At 43.0% G+C, this 25,930-nt stretch overlaps 1 protein-coding gene across 5 annotated transcripts in view; it reads right to left on the reverse strand.

Moving 5' to 3' along the window:
• The window catches only part of B4GALT4 (beta-1,4-galactosyltransferase 4), a 31,807-nt gene that overhangs the window by 940 nt on the left and 4,937 nt on the right, over positions 1-25,930 (reverse strand). For 3 of the 5 annotated variants that reach the window (XM_051608503.1, XM_051608501.1, XM_051608500.1), the window contains exons 2-6: positions 14,653-15,129; positions 12,806-13,038; positions 9,012-9,199; positions 2,427-2,549; positions 122-226 (exon numbers count right to left, since the gene is read on the reverse strand). In XM_051608503.1, coding sequence (XP_051464463.1) covers positions 122-226; positions 2,427-2,549; positions 9,012-9,199; positions 12,806-13,038; positions 14,653-14,917 — 914 coding nt within the window. In that variant the 5' untranslated portion in view covers positions 14,918-15,129. Of the gene's footprint in view, positions 1-121; positions 227-2,426; positions 2,550-9,011; positions 9,200-12,805; positions 13,039-14,652; positions 15,130-23,392; positions 23,510-25,930 lie in introns of those variants that run through there. The other 2 variants (XM_051608502.1, XM_051608504.1) reach the window with 2 other exon arrangements.

A 25,930-nucleotide genomic window follows, 5' to 3' on the forward strand; every position in this document is an offset into this window, starting at 1 on the left:
CCAGAGCCTCTGGGTACCACAAAATGTCTATTAGGCCTAGAGCAAAGAACTTGGTCCCTAGGTGCCTGGCTCCTAGCCACATTCCAAGACAATGCAAGGTAGAACGCTGTTCTTGACTCACCTCTCTGCATTCTCCTCATTACCATGGTCTCGTTTGTGGAAGATCATTGTGTACCTGGCTACAGCAGCCGATGGCCTCACCACTTTCATTTTCTGCATCTCAACCCTGGAAGAAGCAATAGTGCCATAAGCAAGATGTCACCTATACACAAACTCTTAAGGGGACAAAACCCACAAAATATTTGTAGAATCATCTCTTATAGAGCATAGAGAGCTGAAAGAAGCTCATCTGCATCTCTTCCACAACCTGTTTTGCCAGAGAGCTCAGAGTTTTGTTTCTGAAGAACAGGTCCAATAGGGTGAGAGATGCCCCTTTCTTTTGAACAGAAGAAGGTAGCTACTGCAGTAGAGATCATGTAGAACTTGAAGCACACATTATACAACAGAGTACATTTAAATTAGTATTGTCTGGTCTAGTTTGTACTGCCCTAGTTTGTAGTGCCCTGTATTGAACCCAAGGAAGCCTTTAGCAGGATTGCCCACTTCACAACAAGTTCTACTCAACTCCAGCAATAAAGCCTCTAATACTGAATAGCTCTCCATTTATAAAACAAAAGACAAACAAAAAAAAGCTTCTTTTCTTTTTTTAATAGTTGACAGATGGCTGCAAAATTGGGTTTTGTTGACATGAAGAAACCTTTCTGAGAACAGTGCCAGAAACACAAAGCCCCATGCATGAATTTATGTGTCTGACATCAGGCATTTGGAACTTTTGGCCTTAAACATATCTGTGGAGCATAACAATTTTGCAGAAAGGGTTAACTTCCAGACAATGGAATTAAGTAATAGTCCAGGCTTTGCTAGTCATATCAGCAGCTGAAAGAGCAAACGGAAACCAAGAACTGAAGAAACTGACCCCCTACAGTTTCCCAGTAACTGACTTTAACAGTTCATTATCAAATACAGCAGATTATATTACGTATCTCTTTGCGGTGCACACCGGAGGAAGGGGCCTAAAGGAGACTGACATTTAGCAGAGAAGCAAAACAGTAGGACCTAAGAGCCGGCCACCCCGAGTTCTTGAAAATATCAAGTGGGATGCTGCCATCTGCTGTCCTCACAGAGAAAGGCTGCAAGGATCTCTGCACAACCACCCACCCCGTCAGCACGCTTCCCATTGCCTACCACCTGCGCGCTGTCACCAGCCCAGTCCAAGATCTTCCCAAGAGGAAAGGCACAAGCCAAGTCCAGTTGCAGTGCGAACTCTGGGCCATACGACTCGGCTTCCACGCCAAGACCACAACAGATGCAAAGTTATGAGGTGCCACACACAAGCAAGCAGCACTTGATTCAAACCACTTGCAAACATCCAAGAGACTCTCTTTAAATCCTGCTGATCTGTTGCACAGCTGATTCTCTGCTGCCCACAGAAACATTTATAAACCACCACTATCACCTTTGTTCACTCATTAACTGGGACACTTCTTGGGAACCTCAGGAACCAGGGATATGGACTTTATGTCCCCAGTGTTTGTTTAAATATATTTTTGTTTTTAAATATAAGCATTTGAAAAGACAAACACATAAGAATGACAGAGTATACCCAAGTTACAAACTGACAGGTGCTGCCAGCAGAGTTTGTGGGGGTTTTTGTTGTTGTTTGGGTTTTTTCCCCCCCTTCCTCCAGTAACAGCCATGACATTTATTCCTTAGGTAACAGGCAAAAGATCAAAGTTTTGTTGACTTCTTTGTCCCAATAAAGCCCTCTGACAAGTTTCTCCTACTGTGACAAGCACATCTTCAAAACTAGTTTTAACAAGAGCAAAGGGCATTTCTAAAATTCAAGTTACTATCTTAACTATAATCAACACCACCCACACACAAACTAAGCCCTGCTTGGAACAAATCATGATAGTCAATAAATGTAAAAAACCCAATTCCACCAGAACACTCCCATGCTCTTGCAAAGTATTGGAACTCAATACATTTTTCTCTGGCACATCACACTCCAGACTTCAATCTTACTATTCCAGTTTACCAATTTCCAAGAGAGAATATAAATACTGTGTGGCTAAGAAAAAACAAAATAAACCAACCAAAAAAAAAAAAAAACCCCAAACCACCAAATTAAAAAAAAAAAATCCCAACAAAACCCACACCCACCCAACAGTGCTGTCAGGAGGAAGACCAGGTCTCAGGCATGCCCAAGCTTTTCAAAGGGGAAACTGTTCTCAGAACTGCATCTCACACTCTATAACCCAACTGCAACACTGTGTTGAACTGAAGGCTCCTGTAGCGTTCCACCTTTGGAGACTGGGTGGGAACTCACACTTTTTGTTTCAAATGTGATAAGACTTTTTTATTACCTGATTCGAAGGTCGTCATCTTCTCCACCCCAGCCCCAGTAGTTGTTAGAGAATCCATTCACCTTGGAAAACTGATCTCTCGTTAGAGCAGTTACACCGCCAAAATACCCTGAGTATCGTAACCTAGAAGTACACAAAGAAGAGAGAATTAAGAATTAGAAGTTCTACCAACAAGGACAATATCACCCTGAAACTCTGGATTTAGAGCTGTCCTTCACAAAGTCAGAGGCGCGTAAATCCATTAGGTAGGTCTTGTTCTCTTCCTCTTTTCATAAAAGGATGTTGATTGGCTTCAGGCCAGAAAAAGTTAACTCTCCAACTGATAGACTGTAGCTGCCTTCAATAGTTTCTCTCTCTTTACACGAGTCCTCTTGCCAGCCAAAAAGGCACTTCACCTCAAGGGCTCTGACGAGTAGAGAAGAAACAAAGCTACGTACAAATACAGTAGAAGCTTTGCAAAAATGGTACTATGCCACTGACTGTCTTAGAGCTGAATCTGACAAACTTGGAATGAAATCAGATCACAGCAAGGAGGCCTGTGCTACAGGACCTCATCTCCATTGCAGGACCAATTCCAAGGTAAGGTACGGTGCAAGTTACTTAGTAACCTAGTGTCATGAAGCTCAGCATAATCTCTAACTTTTACCTTCTCCTGGAAACTGTGTCTACTTTAAAAAGGTATTTACATATCATGCTTATTTATATTCTTACAAAATTTTGATAATTATGGCAATTTGCAGACCAGACTAACAAAGGCACAATAGTTAATTTCTGGTTCACAATTAAACTAATTTAAAACCACTAAAAAATCAGAACATGCAACCTTCCTCATAGACTGTTTTTCCTGGGAGAGTTTTGCTCTTATCATAGCATCACAAGAGAACTGCAGACCTTAGGAAGGGTTTCTGAAGATCAGCTAGTCCAACCCCTCTGCTAAGAGCAGGGTCTGCTAAAGCAAGTTGCTGAGGAGTGTTTCCATTCAGGTTCTGAGCATCTACAAGGATAAGACTACACAACCTGTCTGGGCAGCCTGTTCCAGTATTTGACTATCCTCAAAGCAAAAAAAGCTTTTTTCTATGTTTAAATAACATTTCCTGTATTTTGGTTTGTGCCCATTGTCTCTTGCCTTTCACTGCAAAGAGTCTGGCTTCACCTTCTTTACTCCCTTCTATCAGGTCTATATATGCATTGACAAGATCCTCCTCTGCCTTCTCTGCTCCAGGATGGATAGTCCCAGCACTCTCAGACTCTCTTCACATATCACAGAATCACAGAATCTTAGGGGTTGGAAGGAACCTTGAAAGATCATCTAGTCCAACCCCCCTGCAGAGCAGGGTCACCTAGAGCACATCACACAGGAACATGTCCAGGTGGGTTTTGAATGTCTCCAAACAAGGAGACTCCACAACCTCTCTGGGCAGCCTGTCCCAGTGCTCTGTCACTCTCACAGTAAAGAAGTGTTTTCTGATGTTCATGTGGAACCTCCTATGCTCCAGTTTGCACCCATTGCCCCTTGTCCTATCACTAGACATCACTGAAAAAAGCCTGGCTCCATCCTCCTGACATTTCCCCTTAACATATTTGTAAACACTGATGAGGTCACCCCTCAGTCTCCTCTTTTCCAAGCTGAAGAGACCCAGTTCCCTCAGCCTTTCCTCATAAGGGAGATGTTCCACTCCCTTAATCATCTTTGTGGCTCTGCGCTGGACTCTTTCAAGCATTCCCTGTCCTTCTGGAACTGAGGGGCCCAGAACTGGACACAATACTCCAGATGCGGCCTCACCAAGGCACAATAGAGGGGGAGGAGAACCTCCCTTGACCTACTAACCACACCCTTTCTAATACACCCCAGGATGCCACTGGTCTTCTTGGCCACAAGGGCACATTGCTGGCTCATGGTCATCCTCTGTCCACCAGGACCCCCAGGTCCCTTTCTCCTACACTGCTCTCCAGCAGGTCAGCCCCCAACCTGTACTGGTACATGGGGTTGTTCTTCCCCAGATGCAAGACTCTACTCATGCCCTTGTTGAATTTCATCAGGTTTCTCCCTGGCCAACTCTCCAGCCTGTGTTGGTCTTGCTGAATGGCAGCACAGCCTTCTGGTGTGTCAGCCACTCCTCCCAGTTTAGTGTCATCAGCAAACTTGCTGAGGGCACACTCTGTTCCCTCATCCAGCTCGTTGATGAAAATATTGAACAGTACGGGTCCCAGTACCGACCCCTGAGGGACTCCACTAGTCACAGACCTCCAACTAGATTCTGTCCCATTGACCACAACTCTCTGACTTCTTCCTTTCAACCAGTTCACTGTCCATCTCACTACCTGACCATCAAGACCACACTTCCTGAGTTTATCTACGAGGATGCTGTGGGAGACAGTGCCAAATGCTCTACTGAAATCAAGATAAACCACATCTACCACCCTACCATCACTTATCCACCTAGTTACTTCCTCATAAAAGGCTATGAGGTTGGTCAAACATGACTTCCCCTTTGGTAAAACCATGTTGACTGCTCTTAATGACCCCCTCATCCTTGATATGCCTGGAGATAGTGCCAAGAACAAGTTGTTCCATCACCTTTCCAGGGATGGAGGTGAGGCTGATCAGTCTATAGTTACCCGGGTCCTTCTTCTTGCCCTTCTTGTAGACTGGAGTGACATTTGCTGTCCTCCAGTCCTCAGGCACCTCTCCTGTTGCCCACGACTTACCAAAGATGATGGAGAGTGGCCTAGCAATCACCTCCACCAGTTCCCTCAGCACCCACAGGTGTATTCCATCTGGACCCATCCATTTATGGATGTCCAGATTACTCAACTGATCCCTAACCCAATCTTCATCTATCAAAGCAAACTCCTCCTTCATCCTGACTTCTGGGGCTTTAGGGATCTGGGGCTCCTGGGGAGAGTCTGCAGGAGTAAAGACAGAGGCAAAGAAGGCATCAGTACCTCTGCCTTCTTTATATCCTCTGTCACCAGGGCACCCACCTCATTCAGCAGTGGGCCCATATTGCTTCTGGTGTTAGTTCTATCTGCAATGTACTTGAAGAAGCCCTTTCTATTGTCTTTGACCTCACTTGCAAGGTTTAGTTCCAAGGAGGCCTTAGCTTTCCTAACTGCCTCCCTACATCCTCGGACAACAGTCCTATATTCCTCCCAAGTGGCCAGCCCCTCCTTCCATGATCCATAAATTCTCTTTTTCCACTAGAGTTTGCCCAGCAGTTCCTTGTTTAACCCTGAGGGTCTCCTGGCTCCCTTACTGGATTTCCTACCCATTGGGATGCTCTGATCCTGAGCTTGCAAGAAGTGGTCCTTGAATGTTGACAAACTATCTTAAGCCCCTTTACCATCTAGTACCCTGTCCCATGGGACTTGTCTTAATAACTGACTGAAGAGGCCAAAGTTGGCCCTGCAGAAGTCCAGGGTTGTGGTCTTGCTAGGGATTCTGTTCCTCCCACACAGGATCCTGCACTCCACCATCTCGTGATCACTGCAGCCAAGGCTGCCATTGACTGTCACTGCTTCAACCACACCCTCCTTGTTGGCGAGTACAAGATCCAGCAGCGCTCCTCTCCTAGTTGGTTTGTCCACCATTTGTATCAAGAAGTTATCACTGATGCATTGGAGGAACCTCCTAGACTGTGAATGGCTGGCTGTGGAGACTTTCCAGCAAATATCTGGGTAGATAAAATCCCCAAGGCCTGTAGTTACAAGGCTGCTTTCAGCTGCCTGTAGAAAACCTCATCAACTCCCTTGTCCTGATCAGGAGGTCTGTAACAGACCCCCACAACTGTATCAACAACCCCCACCCATGCCAGCCTGCCCCTTAATTCATACCCACAGAGTTTCCACTTGCTCCTCATGGACCCCTGGACCAAGCTCAACACATTCTAGCTGCTTTCTCACATAAAGAGCAACTCCACCGCCTCGCTTTGCTGACCTGTCCTTCCTAGAAAGGACACAGCCATCCATGACCACATTCCAGTCATGTGAGCTGTCCCACCATGTCTCTGTAATTGCCACCAGATCATAACCCTTAGAGCACACACAGACTTCTAACTCCTCCTGTTTATTCCCCATGCTGCCTGCATTGGTGTGCAGGCATTTCAGGAAGCCAGCTGAGCACGCTGGTGGCACCTTTGGGAGGCAGGAGGCCTGGTCTTCATTAGTACTAGAACAATGCCCCACTAGTTCAAACCCAGCTACAACCCCCTCCCACTTCAAATCTAGTTTAAAGCTCTGTGAATGAGCCTTGTTAACTCCTGCCCTAGGACCCTTTGTCCCCTGTGGGACAGGGTCTTCCCATCCAATGCCAGCAGGCCCGGTGTCCTGGAAATCAAACTATCCAGGAGTTTTGTCCTCTATCCCCTTCAAGTCTAGTTTAAAGCTCTCTCAATTAGCCCCACTAACTCCTGGCCAATAGTCCTTTTCCCCCTTGTTGATAGCTCTATGTCATTGTTTTCTAGCAGACTTGGTGCCCTGTAAACATCTCCATGATCAAAAAACCCGAAGTTCATCTGACAGCATCAGCCTCTAAGCCATTCATTAATCAGTCATGTTTTCCTAGTCCTTTCAGCTTTTCCTGCCATTGAACTGAGGAAAAGATCACCTGTGCTCCTGATCCCACAAGCATTCGGCCTAGTTCTCTGAAATCCCTTTTCATTGCCCTGGGACCTGCCTTGGCAACCTCATCAGTGCTCACCTGCATCAGCACTAGTGGGTAGTAATCAGAGGGCTGCATCAGCCCTGGGAGTTTCTCAGTAACATTGCTAACCCGGGCCCCAGGGAGGCAGCAGAACTCCCTGAGGGCTGGGTCTGGCTGACATACGGGGGCCTCAGCTCCCCTCAAAAGAGAATCTCCCACAACAATTACCTTCCTTTTGTTCTTAGCAGAGGCAGTCCGAATGCATGGGGCAGCTCCCTAGAAGCTCTCACTCACTGCCCAGGGACAGGGGCTGGGACTGACTCCCTCCCACTCTCTCCGTTTCTCTCTCTTTTGCCTTCTCTTCCTCGGTTTTGCCGAGGGTTTCCTTGTGGTTTAGCTGCTGCAGAAGGGGGCCAACCAGCACAATCCCTTGCTCTGGTGTCCCTCGCTTCAGTGGCTTCACCGAAATGGTATATCAGATGCTGCAACCCCTTAGTCATCTTTGTGGCTTTTCTCTGGTCTTGCTCTAGTATGTTCACGTTTTTATGGTGCTGGGGAACCCAGAACTGGACACAGCACTCCAGCTATCTCCTCAGTGATGCTGAGTAGAACAGAACAATCATCTCCTTCAACCTGCTGACAACACCCCTCCTAATGCAGCCCAAGATGATACTGGTTTTTATCACAAGGGCACGCTGCTGGTCTAGATTCCTTTTCTGTAAAGCTACTTTCCAGACAGTTGGCCTCCAGCACTTACTGGTGCATGAAGTTACTACTCTCCAGGTGCAGGACTTTGCATTTCCTTTTGTTGAACTTCTTTAGACTCCTGTTGGCCACACTCTCCAGTCTGACAAAGTTCCTGCTACCTCAACCACCCCTCCAAGATTTCTATCTTTTGAAAACTTGCTGAGGGTGCAATCTACCTTATTGTCCAGGTTACTAATGAAGGTATTAACCAGTACCATCCCCAGTGCCAACCTCTGGATTAAATCACCAGTGACTGACCTCCAGCTGAACTCTGTTCTACTGATCAGAACCCCAGTTTTCAGTCAATCTCACTGTCCATTTACTAGTCCATACTTCATCACATTGTCAAGGGGAACATTATGGGAGACAGTGCTGAAAGCTTTCTTTAATCAAGACAAACTGGAAACTATTATGCTATATGAGAATTTGCACATCCCACCTCTTTCTCATATGTTTAACAAAGGAAGTCCAGAAGTGAAGCAGAGCTTTACCTTGAAGTACTTTGAGACTGGATTTTGAAAAGCCCATTTCTAATTAATATTTAGAGTGACACAAGGGGTGAATCTTGAAAGAAACAAGTTCAATGAAAGCAGTCTAGTCATTAAACTCACCAGGCTCAGCAGCCTTTTGCTCTGAGGTGGACTGAACCTGACTTTTCACTTTAAATTATTTATATTACACTGGCACTCAGGGGACTCATTTACAAACCAGAATGATTCCATATTAGACACTGTCCAGCCATGGAAGCAAAGGAAAACTCTATCCCTTGGCAAATTTTCACACTTGAGCTCCCAATATCAGATGTTACCCCTTCAGCAGCACCAGGTAAGTGGCAAGTTTTATTAGCACTATACCAATGTCACACCATCAAACCACAGGACTAGGTGACTGCAAGTGCATTTCTAGCTTTGACAGAAGGTCTCTGCACATGCTGCTTTCCTCTCAGAACACCATTTACTTCACCCTAGAAACCAGAACAACAGCAGTGATCATTCGTACAGGTGACCACAGAGCTGACTGCAGAGATGTCCATACAGTTATCTTTTATCATAAGGCACTCAAAAAGTGAAGTGTTACTAGAAACCTGCTGTCAGGAGGAAGGGTAGATACCAGCAGACAGCTCCATCAGAAGAGGAACAGTAGCAGTACCGTGGCATTTCCCAGTTGGTACTCTTTTCATGTTCCTAGTTTCCTACCTGTATCCAGTATTGTTCCTGCCAACTACAAGATGCTTTGGTTGTCTGTCACACATGTAAATGTTAAAGTCATTTTCTGGCACCAGATCCACATCATGGAAAATGAAACAGTCCCAGCTTGCTTCTTTTAGGGCCTCTAGGTATCCCACATTCAACAGTTTAGCCCGATTAAATTTGGTGCTGCCAGCCTGTGGAAGAGAATGGAAAAAAACCTCTGAAGAAAGCAACAAATCTTTTGAACCAGAACAGCTTCTGGGCTTTTGTTCTAATCACGTAGTTCACAACAGCATTTGTGCGTCACAGCCTTAACAGCAGCACCTACACAAAGAGTTACCCCATAACATTAGGTACAGCATCAGAGCAGCCAACTGTGCAAAGTGTTCCTTCAACCCCTGCTTGTCATGAACAAACACACTCAGCGTGAGAGCCTACAGTTTATCTGGGCATGAGAAGTATGCAGGATGAAATTTCGCTACTATTGCTGCTCCTGTACGTAGCCTGAGGTCCCATCAGGCTATCAGTAAGTGCTATCAGTGAACAGCCTGGAAACTGGCACTTCAGACAACTGTTCCAGCAATGCTTACAGAAGTTGTTTAAAAAAAAAAAAAAAACAAAGAAAAAGGGGGAAAGGAAGAAAAGAGGGGGAAAGGAAGAAAAGAGGGGGAAAGGAAGAAAAGAGGGGGAAAGGAAGAAAAGAGGGGGAAAGGAAGAAAAGAGGGGGAAAGGAAGAAAAGAGGGGGAAAGGAAGAAAAGAGGGGGAAAGGAAGAAAAACAAAACAAACACAGACCGCAAATACTACTTCTCTACTAATTGATTTATAGATGTCAGAACACCTGCCACAGACATTTTATGCTTGTCCAGTCAGTATAGAGGACAGCAATGCTTAAGGAGTTCACTGTATTTCCTTAGGTCACACAGCAGGTGGCAGAGTGGAAATAAAAAACAGGATTTTTTTTAACTCCTAATCTATCACCTAATTATTATGCTGCACAGGGACTCCCCCTAGCACAGAATTTCACTTGAATTTTGTCTTCATTGTTTCCTTTTACTATACATTAGTGCATCTTTGCTTTTCAAAAAAATATCTTTTCACCATTTGAGGTGTACACATATATATATACACAAACACCTAGCAGTTTCGTAAGCTTACCATGACACTGTTCCACTCTGAAGCAACAGGTATCTTGCTATTTATTTTTTACTGGGCTGTACACACATGCCAGCTTATAGAAGGTTTTCTGCTCATGAGAACAAAATGGTAAGTCACCTCAAGTTCCCACCTGGGAATCAGAGGACCAAGCACTCCCTGCGCTGCCAGAAACTGACACGACAGTCATTTTCCAGAACTACAAGAATAAAGTAATCGTATTCAAGAGAAAGGGGTCGTTTGCTAGAAGGTGCCTGGACAGAAAGAGGCTCCATGGAAGATTAAAAAGAAGCTGGCCTCTGCAGACTGAGAGAAGTTAGCTGTAGGGAAAAGCAGTTGTAAACAAAGCATGTGTGTTTTTTCATTCTAAAAAGAAATGTTTTGCTCTGAAGCAGCAATTTGGTCACATCACCTATAGCCTTCTGCTCCTGCACCAAGAAGGTTTATGGGATTGATGGCTCCAGGCCTGTAGTTATGGAAATACAGCCTGGTGCTCACTCTGAAAAATTAAGAGAAGGCTAATCAATTGCTTCCCTTCTCAGCTAGAGAAGGAACTTCCCAAGAAAAATTTACATACAATTCACCCATAATCCTTGATGTCAAATTCCTGATTCTTGGGGGTTTTGTTTTTTTGGTTGGTTTCTTTTGTTTCTTTTTTTTTTTTAAAGTGACCTGTATATGAAAATAGCCATCAGATCAGTTTCTCCTGGTGATGAAAACACAGGTTATTGAGTGAACAGAACAACTCAGATGATCAGTAAAGAGCATACAGTGACCTTCATTCAGTATTGGGTATCAAAACAAGCTTAATTCAACAGTAGCATCTACTACCTGCTGCTGTTCTGCCCTCCCCATCAATCAAATCAGCCACCACAGCCCACTTCCTGCACAAAGGTAACAAAAGACAGCTCAAATCACCTTCCAGGAAGGGCAGTTTTCAATGTTAGACCATAAGATTAACCAATAGCAAAGTTTACTGTCAACTTTTGAGGAGAGAATTGTCCTTCTTCCTGTTCTTTCGAAGAACACCACTGATCACAACATAAACTTATGTTGGGGAAGAAATTACTCACCTTTGAGGATTATAAACTCACATTTTTTTCAGTGCTGCACTCATGTATGCACATCTGTGTAGAGACACTATTTTCAAAATGTTGCAAGTAGCCCATAAGGAAGAGATCTGGAGTATACCCTTAAATTGCTCACAGAAAAAAAAAAAAGGCCCTTTCTTTATCTACCTCCCAAGTAAGGTCTGTGTTTTTTAAAGAGTTAAATCCTTCTTTCCCCAAAAGATACTTAAAGCAACTATTGGCATCACAAATGGAGAATGAAAATGGATTAGCCATAAGAGTGTTTTGTTAAATCCACTTTGCAGTCTTTGGGTATGCCTGTCTACAGGGAAAGGCTAAGCAAAAGTGTCCAGTATTCCAAGTAAAAACTCTCATAGGACAAGTCTAGGACCATCTGTGCTGCTCACATCAGACCAAACTTTCATACTGCTGTGTTACTTTTTGCTAATATGACAGCCATTCTCCACCTCATGCATTTCAATAAAGAACCTATGCCCATTTTCCCAATGACTTACTGCTAACTAACCACTGCTTGCTAGTTAGAGTGAGCTGTTATACGAACGATTACTGTACACACTAATGGAGGAAAAAGCCTCTTTTTTTCCCCACTCTATGGGCCACATGGCAACTCCAAACAACAAAAGAACAGTCTATTCCAACTGAAAGCATATATCCTGCCATGACTTTTGTTGCTATTCTGCCATGACAGTGTTAGCTTTCTCTAGAATGCACTGCCTCATACTGGTTAATTAACTGTAGCCTCTTTAAACAGAAGATAGGAGAAACTGTTAATTTATCACATTTTTCTCCTGCTGTCTGAAAAAAAAACCCGAAAAACTAAAAGATCAGGACAACATATTATTAACAAAAAAATAAAATAAAAAATCTATGATGCTTTTAGCTCACATGACCAGAATGTAAGCACCTTAGATGAAAGACAATGTGGCACAAGTTTCTATATTCAGATTTTAGCCACTGATTCAGCAGAGCTAGAAAGAATGCAAATAAGAAATTAATAAATGTTTCAGGAACTAAATGCTCTGCCAAGACTACTTCTTCCTACAGTCTTTGCTGGGCAAGTAAAGCACCTACAAGCAGTAGCTGGTGAGTAGTTTGAGACAGCAAAAGTACAACCACATGATACATACAGCTTGCTAAGCACCACAGCTGTTAAGCAGATGGGAGAAAAGAGTTAGATATGAACCAAGGCCATCAATCCAAGCAACTCCAAATTTAAAGATCTAAAACATGTCACCCTCGTTACCTCTGTGTACACTGCAAGAGAAGCGAGTTGCATTAATAATGTGAAAGGTGCTAAAACCTTGAACACTAACTCAGAAATAGTAAGTTACTTAGACTGAGAAACAGACACCAGTGGAAGACAGTTTGCTAATACTTCCCAGCTTTGCTAACAGCAGCTGAGATCCTGTAGTGCTACCAGCAATGGCTGCATGCATCAGTGCAACCCTCAACAAGTAGAAGTGTTCAAAGCAGGCTTGGAGCAGCATGCTCCTCCTTAGACTGCAGAGCACTGACATCATCCCCACCCAAACAAGCCTCTGCACAGTTGCCTCACCTGGTGAATAACATAAATGCCGTAGTCCAGCTGCTGCCTCTGTAGAAAGGGGTGGAGGTGCTCCAGGAGATACAGCAGGTGCTTCTCTCGGTTGCGGTGGGGGATGAGGATGGCCACACGCTGCAATGCTGAGCACTCTGTAGGGTGATACCGGCCCTTGGTTACCTGAGGGTTCTCCTTCTGCACTTCTTCCAGTGTGAGAGAAGCCTTGAACGTGAGTTTGTTGGCGCCTCCTGTAGGAGAAGCACAAGAAGCTTTCCCCACTCGCTTCTAGTTGCAGCTAGTCCAGTCTCCTAATGAGGCACTATGTAACCAGCATAAGAAACCCAGCTTCAAGCCCAAGCTGGATTCCCTGCCTTTGCAAGAGAAAAGTAGTGCTACATGGACATTACACAGGCAGTGGAAGGAGAGAGCATCAAGCATTTAGCTGCTTAAACTGATTAGAGAGTAGTGATGATAAAAAATATACTAAAAAAAACCCCAACAATTAAGAGAAGCACTACCCTACTGCAAGAGTACCAGCCACAAAGAGCTGCCAGGGCAAAGGAGAGGGAAGTGAAAAGAGACACAGGAATGTGGCAGTGAGAAGCCATCTCTGCTTGAAGTACGAACAAAAGCATCACAGGCTTAGGGCTATAAATTTGTAAGATAAAATGTACCAAGGCTTCCTGTAGCCAGATGACATTTTCCTCACTTCTCTTGTACTAAGCTATCCTCCAGCCCTTCAAAAACTGGCAAACCCATGAAACAGAACAGCACAGGCAACTGTGGTGGCTACAGCTGCAGTGGTTTACTTAAGCAAATACATTCTGGGGGCAGAGGTGTGCAGCTACACAACAGCTTTTCAGACTAGACTGGAGAGAAGGGAAGAGTTCAGCTTCCAAACAAATCCCTAATCAGGTTCACAAAAAGGAAGAGGAAGAAGACAATTACATGATAATGAAAAGCAGAAGCTTGGCACACCTAGTAATACCAAGACCAAAAGACAAAAAAAAAAAGTAGACTAAAAAATGGCCAAACCAAGGAAACAATCATCTGTTTAAACCTTCACCATAAGTAGTGGTAACCCCAACACAGTTGTGAAGTCCTTCAATTGTCAAGGAAGAGAGACAAAAGCACATCTAATCATGAAAAGACAAAAAAATTGAGGAAAGGTGAAAAGACTTGCGCTTGAGACAAAGACAGTTAACAAAAAAAGCAAAAACTGTGTGTGCAAGCAACACAAAAAAATTCCTTTATTACTTCCCATTGGCAGGCAGATGTTTGGGTACATCCTGGGCAGCAGGGTTTCAGCACTTATAGCAGTTGTTGGGAAGACAAAATACTAACCATGAACCACCCCTTCCTCCTTTCCCCAAGCTTTTTCTTGCTGAGCACAATAAATGGTATGGTTATATGGTATGGAATATCCCTTGGGTCAGTTTGGGTTAGCTGTCCCAGCTGTTACCTCCCAACCTCTTGACCACTCCCAGCCTACCAGATTTTAGGGTGCCAGGGAAGAGACAGACAAAACATCAACAGTGTGCAACCACTGTTCAGTAGTAGAGAAGACACTGGTGTGTCACCTAAGCTGTTTCAACCACAGCTGTGACACACAGCACCATACAGGCTGCTATCCCAGCCAGACCCAGCAGAGCAATGCTGTGTCCCAAGCTGCTTGCTCACCCAGAAGTGCTTATTGCTGCTGGCTGCATTGTACTTGTTTCACAGGAAAAGACTCTAAATGTAAAATAGCCACTTTTAAATGGAAGTAACAGGGGGGGGGGGAAAAAAACACCACCAAAAAAACCCCAAATAAATCAGGGGTACCAACTTGTTAGAAAGAAGAGGACACCACCATTACTTACGCAGATACGGAGACAGAGCTGGGCAAGGACCCTGAAATTTCACCGTGGGAACTTCAGCAATTGATTCAAACTTCTCTTCCTTTTGGCTGTACACCAGGCTAGTTACCATTCTGAAATCCTGTACCATGTCCTTAGCTTTAGAAATTTCCTGTCTCGAGTCCACAAAGTAACTGAATGTGGCCCATAGCACCATCAAACACAAAGTGACGAGCACCAACACTTTGAACTTATAGAAGAGGTGTAAGACATACAAGCTCAAGGCCATGGCTCTCCCTGGTCTGCAAACTGCTTCCTCTGCTCTGGTACAGAATCAGGCCACTGTGTAACCAGTGAGGATAAAGCAAAAGGTCCTGAGAAGAATGTCACGGTAAGGAAGGAAAGCTGGAGGTAGGAAGGGCTACCACACTTCCTGTGGTTTCACAATTCATGGAGCCATGGTGCTGTTTGCTCTTCAGATGTCTGAGAATACAACTCAACCTGGACAAAAAGAAAAAAGGAGTTAGTTTCTTCCACCATCCACTGCTGTACCTTCAGAAATTTCATGAAAAAAAGGCATGACAGAACACAAAAGAAACAGCAAGTATGACCTGCTCACCAGAAACTAAGACACTGAGTTTTGGTCCCAGCTCAGCCACAAACCAGCTGCATTACTTTAGGCAAATCATTTTCCTGCTTTGTTTCCCACTTTTTTTTTTTTTTTTTCAGATGAGAAAGAAATGCAGCCACTGCCCCACGTTACATCTGTGTAAAGTGCTTGGCAATACACAGGCTTTACTACTTTTACTCCAACCAAAATTAACAGCTTCAAGGCAAGAGATTATGCTGGCTGTGAATAAAGTCAGCTCCCCCCACCAAACTGAAAGCCACCTGAATCTCTACAGAATTAAACTGTCTTCTTCTGAAAGAGAGTACCATTGATGCTATGTTGCTCTGCACAACCCTGCCATACTTGACTAGCATCAGAGGTCATTCCTCTGTATCTGCTGCCTGTCAGTACCACCTTGTAGGGGCATGCCCAGCATTTCCCCCTGATGTACTGCTGCAAATCTTCTTGCTTTTCAAGGAAAAAGTTTGGATTTCCAGTATCAGGTGTGTGAGGATCTGACCCTTTGCTCTGCTTTCTGCCCTATTTCAAGAGCTGCATTTCCTCCAGCCTGTCACTGCCATCATACTATAAAGTCACTATGCTAATACTTTCGTCTGTTATTACTGTCTCATAACAGAAAAAGAATAAACTTAACAAAAGAGAGCTTTGATGTGGAAAACACACCAGATAATTGCCACCTGTGAGAAGAACCAGGACTAAGGCTAAGCAAAGCAAAGGCAGCAAATCTTAAGTCCTTGCAGACAAAGCAGGCTGGACCAAGTAAACACAAAAATATGGAAGGTCATTTTATAACAGCTTTGAAAATATATGAGACCCCAAAGAGATACTGCAGGCAGAAGGAATACAGTAACCCTACATTTCCACTAGTTTAACCTCAGTGCTTTCTGCAAAAGTTTGCTTATTCACAGGGATGTGTATGGGAGCCAGACCTCAGACTGCCAAGATGAACTCCTCAATGTGCTGCCTGAGCTTCTCAGGGTTGGCTGGGAATGACCAGCTCCTGGCAGGCACTAGGCAGAGTGGCCAGCCTGCTCTCTCCATCCAAACACACCACACACAGTACAGCTCTAACGAATCAACAGACAGTCTTCAATAATCTAACCCCCAACGTGAAGGGCTTCCACAGCCCCAGCAACAACAGAATGAGGAGAAAAGGCCCTGGAGAGGCTACATTGGAGAACATAACTTCTAAGGAAAGGAGGCAAAAAAACCCCAGAAGAAACAGAAATAATGACACGTTATTTTAAAATTTTAAATATGTTAAAATCAGACATAGAAATGAAATCTACTATTTTCCATACTAAGACCAAGTACATGCAATTATTATTTTCAGGGTCCTGCAACACCAGGATCTCCATAAGCCCCAAATACCAGTTTGTTTCAACCACTTTAAGTACTCTTGGGGTAGCTGTCAGTAACCAACACTATTTTTTCAGACAGTCTTTATTATGCTTTTCCTCATAACAGCTGTAAGCTATAGCTGAAGTACTGAAAAAATACACAAAACACACTCTGGGAATGCAGGCAGATGTGGTCAAGGAGACTTAAGATTTGAAAAAGCAACAAGAACAAGGGAAGAGGAAAACCTCTATTAAAGAAAGGAAAAAAAGCATAGGGGCAGGGGGATTCACTTTCCAGTAAAACATGACACTTCTGTTTGACCAGAAAAAACAGATAAGAGCAATCACTGAATTACAGTTAAGAAAAATTCATCAAAATGTTTGAAGCGGGCTTGAGAAAAAAAATGGATTAAACCCATTTAAAAATCTCCTCATGTTCCTAGAGTCTCAATTTGGTCAGTCTCTGCAACAGGTGGGGAGAAAAGACTCCTAACTCAACAGGAATATAAAAGGAAAAGGAAATTACATGGGAAAACTACATAAATGGAAGAATGCTGAGATTTTTAATCAATATTGTTTGTTTCAGTAATGAATTTTACTTCCTAAATTTTGCAGAGTCTTGCTGGCAGACATGCCATAATAACAGAAATCAGCAGCCACGATGCCCTGAGAGGTGACAGCTGAAATATCATATTGATACACTTGGACATTAAATAATACAGTTTTGACAAGTGGGACTTTATAATTTTCTCATCTATACTTTATCTGCAACTTTCTATGGAATAACCTAAACTGCTTCTCTTCGTAATCTCTCTCAGTTCCTGGTCAGCATTGAGCAGGTGAAGCACTTCCCCCAAAGGAGATTAGTGTCTGTGCAATAAACTAAGGGTATCACTGCACAAAGTGTGTGCACGAGGAGGGAATTTCCTTCTCCAACATCCAATCCAAACGTATTTGAGATTAACCTGGTTTGAAAACGTCAACATAAAGATAATTAACTTAACGTACAGAGAATTACCATCAACAGGTGCTTGCCAAAAATCAATTTATTACAATCATAGAATGGCTAAGGTTTGAAGGAACCTTAAAGATCATCAGGATCCAACCTCCCTGCTATAAGCAGGGACACCTCACACTAGATCAGGCTGCACAAGCCTCATCCAATCTTGCCTTAAACATCTTTAAAATTCATAGCCTCCTGCCTAATCAGAAATGGACTGCATTCTTAAAAAAAGACAGTTGCTAACCTCTGATGCACAGCCTAGTGAAAACGGGCTCCTCCTAGTAACAAATTCCTTTTATCTACAAATAAACAATACATCTGTGGAGAAGGACCTTGGAGTCCTAGTAGACAACAAGTGCAGCAATGTGCCTTTGTGGCCAAGAAGGCCAATGGTATCCTGAGATGCATTAAGAAGAGTGTGTCCACCAGGTTGAGGGAGGTTCTCCCCCCCCTCTACTCTACCCTGGTAAGACCCTACCTGGAGTATTGTGTCCAGTTCTGGGCTCCCCAGTTCAAGAGGGACAGGGATTTACTTGAGAGAGTCCAACAGAGGCTACAAGGATGATTAAGGGACTGGAACACCTGTCTAATGAGGAAAGGCTGAGAGACCTGGGGCTGTTTAGTCTAGAGAACAGAAGATTGAGAGGGGATCTTATTAATATATATAAATACCTGAAGGGTGGGTGTCAGGAAGGAAGGGCCAATCTCTTTTCAGTCGTGCCCTGTGACAGGACAAGGTGCAGCGGATGCAAGCTAGAGCACAGGATGTTCCTGCTCAACATGAGGAAGAACTTCCATACTGTAAAGGGTTACAGAGCACTGAAACAGGCTCTCCACAGAGGCTGTGGAGTCTCCTCCTCTGGAGACTTTAAAGACCCATCTGGATGCATTTCTGAGTGATCTGCCCTATTTTCTGTGGTGGTCCTGCTCTGGCAGGGTGGTTGGACTAGATCTCCAGAGGTCACTTCCAACCTCTGCGATTGTGATATCCATGAATGCCCCTGCCTTCCCCCCCGCCAAAAACCAAAACAAAACAAAAAACAACAACAACCCAAACACCCTCCCCCCCAAAAAAAAAACAACAAGACCCACAAACAAACCAACCAAACAAAAACAAACAAACCCCCCCACACACACACAAAAAACCCCGATCAAACAAAAAAACACATCAGGAAGTAATGGGCAGTATTAGAACAAGCTTCTTAAAGACTTTTTCAATGTCAGGAAGAACACAGGTGCAGAATTGCTAAATTACAGAGATATTAAATTATGAACATAAATTATGAAGTTACTGCACGAACCTTGTTTATATCCTTCTCCCCTCCTTTTCAGTTTGGTGAAGTCTAACACATAGAAATTTCCTCTGTCAGCTTTGTGACATTCCTTTATAAGCATGTTATTAGAAGTTCACAGTACTTGCCTCTAACAAAGACTGTTCTACTGCCAGTGTGAATTACTTCACCTGGTAACTGAAACACATCACCACTGAGTTCTATGGCAGCCACAGAACCTTGCTATTGCTCAAAGTACACTTGAGCACTTCAACAGAACAGCACAAATATGTACACACAAGCACAACAATTAGTCACTTTCAGTTCATTAAAACACACAGGCAGAAGGGCATAATTCATGTTTCATAGACTTGCAGTTCAGTATTTTGATGTTTTCTATGGAGAATATGAAATGTGTTTCAAAATGTGCAAGCATTGACATGTTTTGAGTATTTTAAATGGAAAAACACATAAATCAATTTAACCATCAATTTACTTTATATTATTACTTCATAGGTTAAAAGGTATCACTTTTTTCCCCTGAGACAGGAGAATAGCATGTGCACAGAAAAGTTTGTCTGATTTTACTAACAAAATAACGGTACACTTATCCATGAGGGTGACTGAGAAACAGAGTGAAGAGCTGGCATTTTTATGACTCCCACCAAAGAGGAAGAACTCATGAACTTAAGAGGACAGTAACTGGAAATAAAAGGACAAGCAAGAAGAGAAGCTTCAATAAAAACTTGCCTGTCAGAGAAACAAAGTTAAAACTTGATCATTGCCCCTCTGAAGGATGTTGCTCTATCATTTCACACTGAGGACTCTTAATCTGAAAAACACCAGCAAGCTTGAAACACCTGGGTTGCTAGGTCAGGCAGCTAATCCAGAGTCAAGAACACCAGAGTTCTGGCCTTGCTAAACTAAACAAAGTGTCAGGCCCAGGGTCTGCTGTTAAAAATCCAGTTGTAAAACATCCATAATTCATTATTAATTGAATAGTCTTAATAAAACACTGACTAGAATACTTCTGCAGAATCTACTCCAGCAGAATCTACTCCCTGTGCTTCTTGCCCTTCCTGAAGACAAAAGCAAGATTTGCTTTCCTTCAGTCTTCAGATACTTCTCCCAGTCACCATGATCAAAGATTATTGAAAGTGGCCTTACATTACATGACCCAGCTCTCTCAGCATTCATGGATACAGCCCATCATGGCCCATGTAATTTGCTTAAGATTCCCTGACCTCTTGATTAATCCTCTTTTACCAAAGGTACATCTTCCTTGCTCCAGTCTTTCCCTCTGGTCTCTAGGACTCCTGAATCCCAATCTTGCTAGTAAAGACCAAGTCGAAGAAGGCATTAAATACCTCAGCCTCTTCCATGTCTTGCATAGCCAAGTCCTCCACCTCATTGAGCAACCAGGCCACATTTACCCTCACCTTCCTTTTATTACCTGTATACTTACAGAAGCTCTTCTCGTCATCTTTGATATCCCTAAATCATAGCCGATATATTGGTTAGGGGGTAAAAAAAAAGTATCATCCAGTTAGACATTAAAATGTGCAAACAAAAATTCAATTAAAAATTTGATACTAACCAAATCTTGCTATAAACAAGAATACCCAAGAGACTGGAAGTGTGGTTCTTCTTCTTCTATATTTTGTAATTCAGGGTAACTATGCCTTTAATCTGGATGGGAAAACATCTGCAGTGCAACTAACACTTCTCACAGCTCTCAAATCTCTCTAGCCGGATCTGACCTTCAAAGGTACAAAGAAACTTTCACAGGAACATAAAGTGCAACTCTTCTTGCGAAATGAATGCTCAGTGAACCATAACCAAAGCCAGATTATAAAGTTACAGCTGACTAGAAGGGCATAGCATTTCAGGCCACAAGGTTAAATACATCATACTACCCTTTCAAAAACCATGAAAAAAAAAATAAACAGAAAAAAACAGTTATCCAATTACAATATCAGCCAACAACTCCAAAATGAATGAAAAATGAGAAAAGTCTCAATCTATAAATAGACATATCTAGACAGACACTGCAAACACAATTCTAAATATACCCATGATCACCTTGAGCCATACAAATACTACATGATCTGCATTCCCCAATATCATATCTGTACTGATGACTGTCCCTGTGCTCTGCAGCTTGTCTGCCAACTCAAGTTGTGTAGCCTGCTATGTTTTTTGAAACCTAAGCCAAACCTTACTTGCTTCCTCTAAGGCTCACAGCACTGTTCAGAATAGGCTCCCTGCAGGAATGCATCAGAAAAGCAGTGTTGTATAAGTGACTCCACAAAGGGGGGTTAAGTTCCAATCCTTGAGTCTGTTGGCATGAACACAAAGCTCTAACTTGCCTCTTTCCATCCAGGCAGCCCAAAATAATAAGTAAGGTTCCAGTATGGACAGCAAGACTTACTTCCTAAGCAAACTAAAAAGATGAGGGCCATCCACTTTCATTTAGAAAATACAGAAATACACATGCATTGGAGTTCAAGATGATGGGCAAGCACAGTGCAAGTGCAAGCTGGCTCCCCAGGCAAGTGCTGCAGGGTCTATCTACCCATATGCAGTGGGTACTTGCCTAGCAGCCTGGCTGAACCATTACCAAGCTCAGATACCCAGAACTTCTATACTAAAAGCAATATCTTTTCATGGAGGTGAAATTCCTAGTTAGACAAGACAATTTCAGCAGAAAGACAGATTATTGGTAGCCCTGATCTACATATTAGTGAAGGGAAGTAACCATACAAGCAAAATTTGATAAACAATTTGAGCTGATAAACACCAATTATTTTCCAAACACTTATTTTTCCCCTAGTATGTTTTAAGATAAAAATTGTCATTATGATAACTATGCTAACACCTAGATTCACATGATTACTTATTGAAAAAGTTATTTGTAACAGCCTAAATAACCAGTAATAACACACTTTCTACATAAATTTTAGTTGTCAAGTGTTTGTATTTAAAACAATTCACCCTGTACAGAACAGCTCCAGAAAGAGACTTTGATTTGATACACAGGAAATTAATTTTTAAATTACACAGACTAACCTTCTGACTCCACCTGTTTCACACTGCCAGAAGGACAAGTTTCTTATCACACAGGATTTTCCAGAAGCCCCTGCATCCTCCTCAAGCTTATATGCACAAATTCAACAGACAGCAGAACAGGTTCAGCGGCAAACAAGATTCACTTCAACCTAACTTTAAAAACTGTAATAAATTCAAGCAGCAGGAAATGAAGCATAAAAAAGTTCCTTGGGACTGCATTTATCAGCTCTATTCTATGTAGCCTATGTTTTAGTATTTTATCTAGGCTAAAATCAAGAGCAGCAATGGGTTGGCTCTAGAGTACCATGAAGTACAGCAATCTTCATTAAATCCTCCAAGAAATAATTACATTGTTTACAAGTGACAAGGTTGAAAGATCATTGTATAGCATGAATTTTTCTACATAAGACAGTTCAAGTCCTCAAGTCTCACAAGAGTCTAAATCTGCTCCTTTCACAGGCATTTCCTTCTTCTCAACAGATTAGTTCTTCAAAAGGGCACTAAGGTAATTGTTTTTAAGGCCTCTTTTATAGGACACTTTTGGAATCTTCCTATTAGAAAAACACCAACTGCATTGAGAAATTAAGTCATGGGCTGTTTTAAAAAAAGTGAAATCCAATCCTTAGACAAACAGCTCTTCCACTCCAGTTTCCACTTCTTCAGGATTTCAAGCCAAATGAAGTAAGAGCATTAAACCACTCACTGCTGCTGCCACGTGCCTCCTTCCTGTAGAGCAGTCACTCCACGAAGTATGGAAAGCTACAAGCAGCAGACATTTTTCATCCAGTAAACACTACACCATAAAGAGACCTCCATTACCTCTCACATGCTATAGGAAGAGTCAGCTCAAAACTTGCAGAATGATAAAAAAAAAAAAAAAAGTGACATATCCCACTTTTCCCCAGCCTGAAGAGTCCCATAAACCCCTCCCTTGGTGCATGTCCCAGCCTCTCTCCTTTCCTACCTACCTAAGTCTCCTCCCTCCTACATACTAAGCTGACAAACACACTTACTTTGTCAGACTTGCACCCACATTAGAGGAACTTAAAAGCACACCTATGTCAGCTAGGTGGAATTTTATCAAGCTTCCGGTCACCATACAGAAAATGGCAAAACATCACTGCAAGGATGAGGCCTGAGTATGCACAGGGTACACAGGTAAGACACATTGTATTAGAGGTGAGGAGAGAAAGGGCAGCTGCAGCCTCACGGCAAATATTAATTGCCTGTAACTCAAACCTGTTTGAACTCTTTGTGCAATATGTACATTCCAAGCAAGTACATATTTCAAAGCTTTCCTAGTAATCCTTATTAGGATCCTTATTAGTCTGCTTATTAGGACTGCACAAGAATTTTAGGGGAAACTTCCTTGTTTCAGATACTTAATAGTGTAGAAAAATACATTTAGGATTATTGTGCCATAACAGGTCAGCCAAAAAGTCAGACCAACCTGGATCTCAACCGTCAGTGTCTTGCCTTCATCTCCACTCCAGTCTCCAAACTGTACTTTCTCTGTACAGGCATTAGCTCTCATGTAAATGTGAGGTGACCTGGGTCAGGAGTAGTAGCAAACTTTTGTGATTCTCTCTCTGCCCTTCCCACTGAAGAGTGTTGGAAGACCTGGTACAAATACCAGCAGAAAAACAGTAGCTCAGCTTTCAGTGGAATAGGAATAATTACTTTAGGAGAATGATGATATACATTTCTAGGGAATAAGTGGTAACATCCTACAAACTGCCTTGAAGAAAATTTTAAAAATGAAATATACAAATTAAAAAGAAACAGGCCAAGGTGCATTCATGAGGCCTGATTAGAATAACAGCCAATTGCCAGCTAAAACATCAGTTGTGTGGAGGATACAAACAGATGTGCTGTCTCCACATTTGCTTCTTATTACTTGGTAACTGCTTGATACTCAATGCAAAAGAAAAAAAGTACTGTCAGCTCCCACTCCCTGTATTACAGAGAAAAAATACACAACATGCCAGGAAGCAACCTAGATATTCTGCTTGCATAACTTACCATCCTCATTCTTGTGGGCACAGTGGAAGAAGAATTGCAACAGATGTAAATGAGGAAAGGCACGGGAGGCAAATACAGTAAATTCTTTTAATACAAAAGGAACATCATAGCAGAAAAGCCCTGAAATAGGACTCTCCGTACATCTTTAATTCTGACATGCAGGACAGAGAAGAAAATAGGAGTGTCTCAGTATCTCACATATGCTTAACAGGGACACCCTTGTTCTACCATCTAATGATACCCTCAAGGAGGAATGCAATTCCTTTGCTCCAGCCTGCTTTGGTTCATGATCAGAGCGCTGAACAAATTTGCTCCACAGGGAATGCACTGGACTAAAAAAGAAGCCTCTGAGCACTGCTGTGTGAAGTCCACTGTCCTTTAAATGTGTGTCACTGATTTTCTGGCTGCCAGATACCCACCCAGTCACTCCCTCACTTTCCCCCCCTTAAAAGGACAGGGGGAGGCAATAAGATGAAAATGCTCGTGAGTCAGGATAAACACAGGGAGATCACTTATCAAGTACGATCACAGGCAAGACAGACTTGACTGGGAGAAAATTAATTTATTGTCAACTAAAAATAAATAAGAGTAGGATGGTGAGAGACAAACTACAACTCTTCCCCTCCACTCCCTCCTTTCCAGGCTCAACTTCACTACTTCGTTCCCACGTCCTCTACTCCCCACCCCACAACAGTGCAGGAGGACAGGGGTCAGTCCATAAAAGCTCCTTTCTGGTACTCCTTTCTCCTCACATTTTTGCCTTGCTCCATCATGGGTGCTTCCACAGGCCACAGTTCCTGCCAGAAAATCTTATCCTGCATGGGATCCTCTCCACAGGCTGCAGTCCCCATCAGAAGCCTGTTCAGGCATGACGCCTCCATGTGCTGCAGCCTCCAGAGCATGTTTGTCTGCTGTGACATGGGATCTTTCATGGACTGCAGGGAGGATACCTGCTGCAGTGTGGTCCTCTCCACAGGCTGCACATCTGCTCTGCACCAGAAGTGCCTCCTCCCCTCCTCCTTCTCTAACCCTGCTGTTCGCAGAGCTGTTTCTCACTTTGTTTTGTTTCAGTTTTTTTCCTCTCTCTCCAACTCTTCTCACAGCTGCTGCTCAGCATTTTGCACTGTCTTAAAATACATTTTCCCTGAGGCATCACCAGCTTGGCTGGAATACTCTGCTTTGGCCAGCAGTGGGTCTGTTTTGGGGCTGGCTAGAATTGGCTGTGTTCAGCACAGGTGCAACCCCTAGGCTCTTCTCACAGAGGCCACCCCTCCACAACCAACTCTGCTGCCAACACCTTGCAACCTACACCCAATACAGCATTTTGTTAGCTGAAGAAAAATACTGACTTAAAAGTGGTTTAAAAGATCCAGCATGCTGCTTGAGATCTTACAGCTATTTATTCAAAATGTATCATTTTCTGACTACTAGTACACCTACAGTCCTCTCCACCCAGTACATTTAGCCAGAGCACGCACCTGTGAGCTTCACTGTCCTCCACCGATGTCCAGAATAGTAATCACACACTTCTACTGCCTCAGATTAACCTGCTGACACTTTCTGTTTATCTAGACAGTCATTCCTACATGGCTTAACTATTCTCCCCTAGCTATGCAAATCTATCTTAAGGTAGACAAACTTGAGGCAACATTTTCACCAATGCAGAAGAAATTTCAGCTAACATTTTCAGTTAATACAGGGCCCTAGAAGAATCTTGGCTTCAGCATTACCTTTGTTCCAGTGCTTTCCATTTATCTCAAATATTAGATAATGGATACACAGCTACTTTTCACATTTCCAGACAATTTGGTAAGTAGAAGACATTTTTATATAGTCATACTTCACTTATAAAACACAGGCCCAACTCTTGGCAAATAGAGATTACCAAAGGAAAAGCTTATGTTTTTTTTTACTAAGCAAGTACAGAGCCTTTGCTGTAAATGATCCAACATCATTATCAAGAACA

The sequence above is a fragment of the Apus apus genome, chromosome 1 (assembly GCF_020740795.1).
Source record: "Apus apus isolate bApuApu2 chromosome 1, bApuApu2.pri.cur, whole genome shotgun sequence".
Lineage (NCBI taxonomy): Eukaryota > Metazoa > Chordata > Aves > Apodiformes > Apodidae > Apus > Apus apus.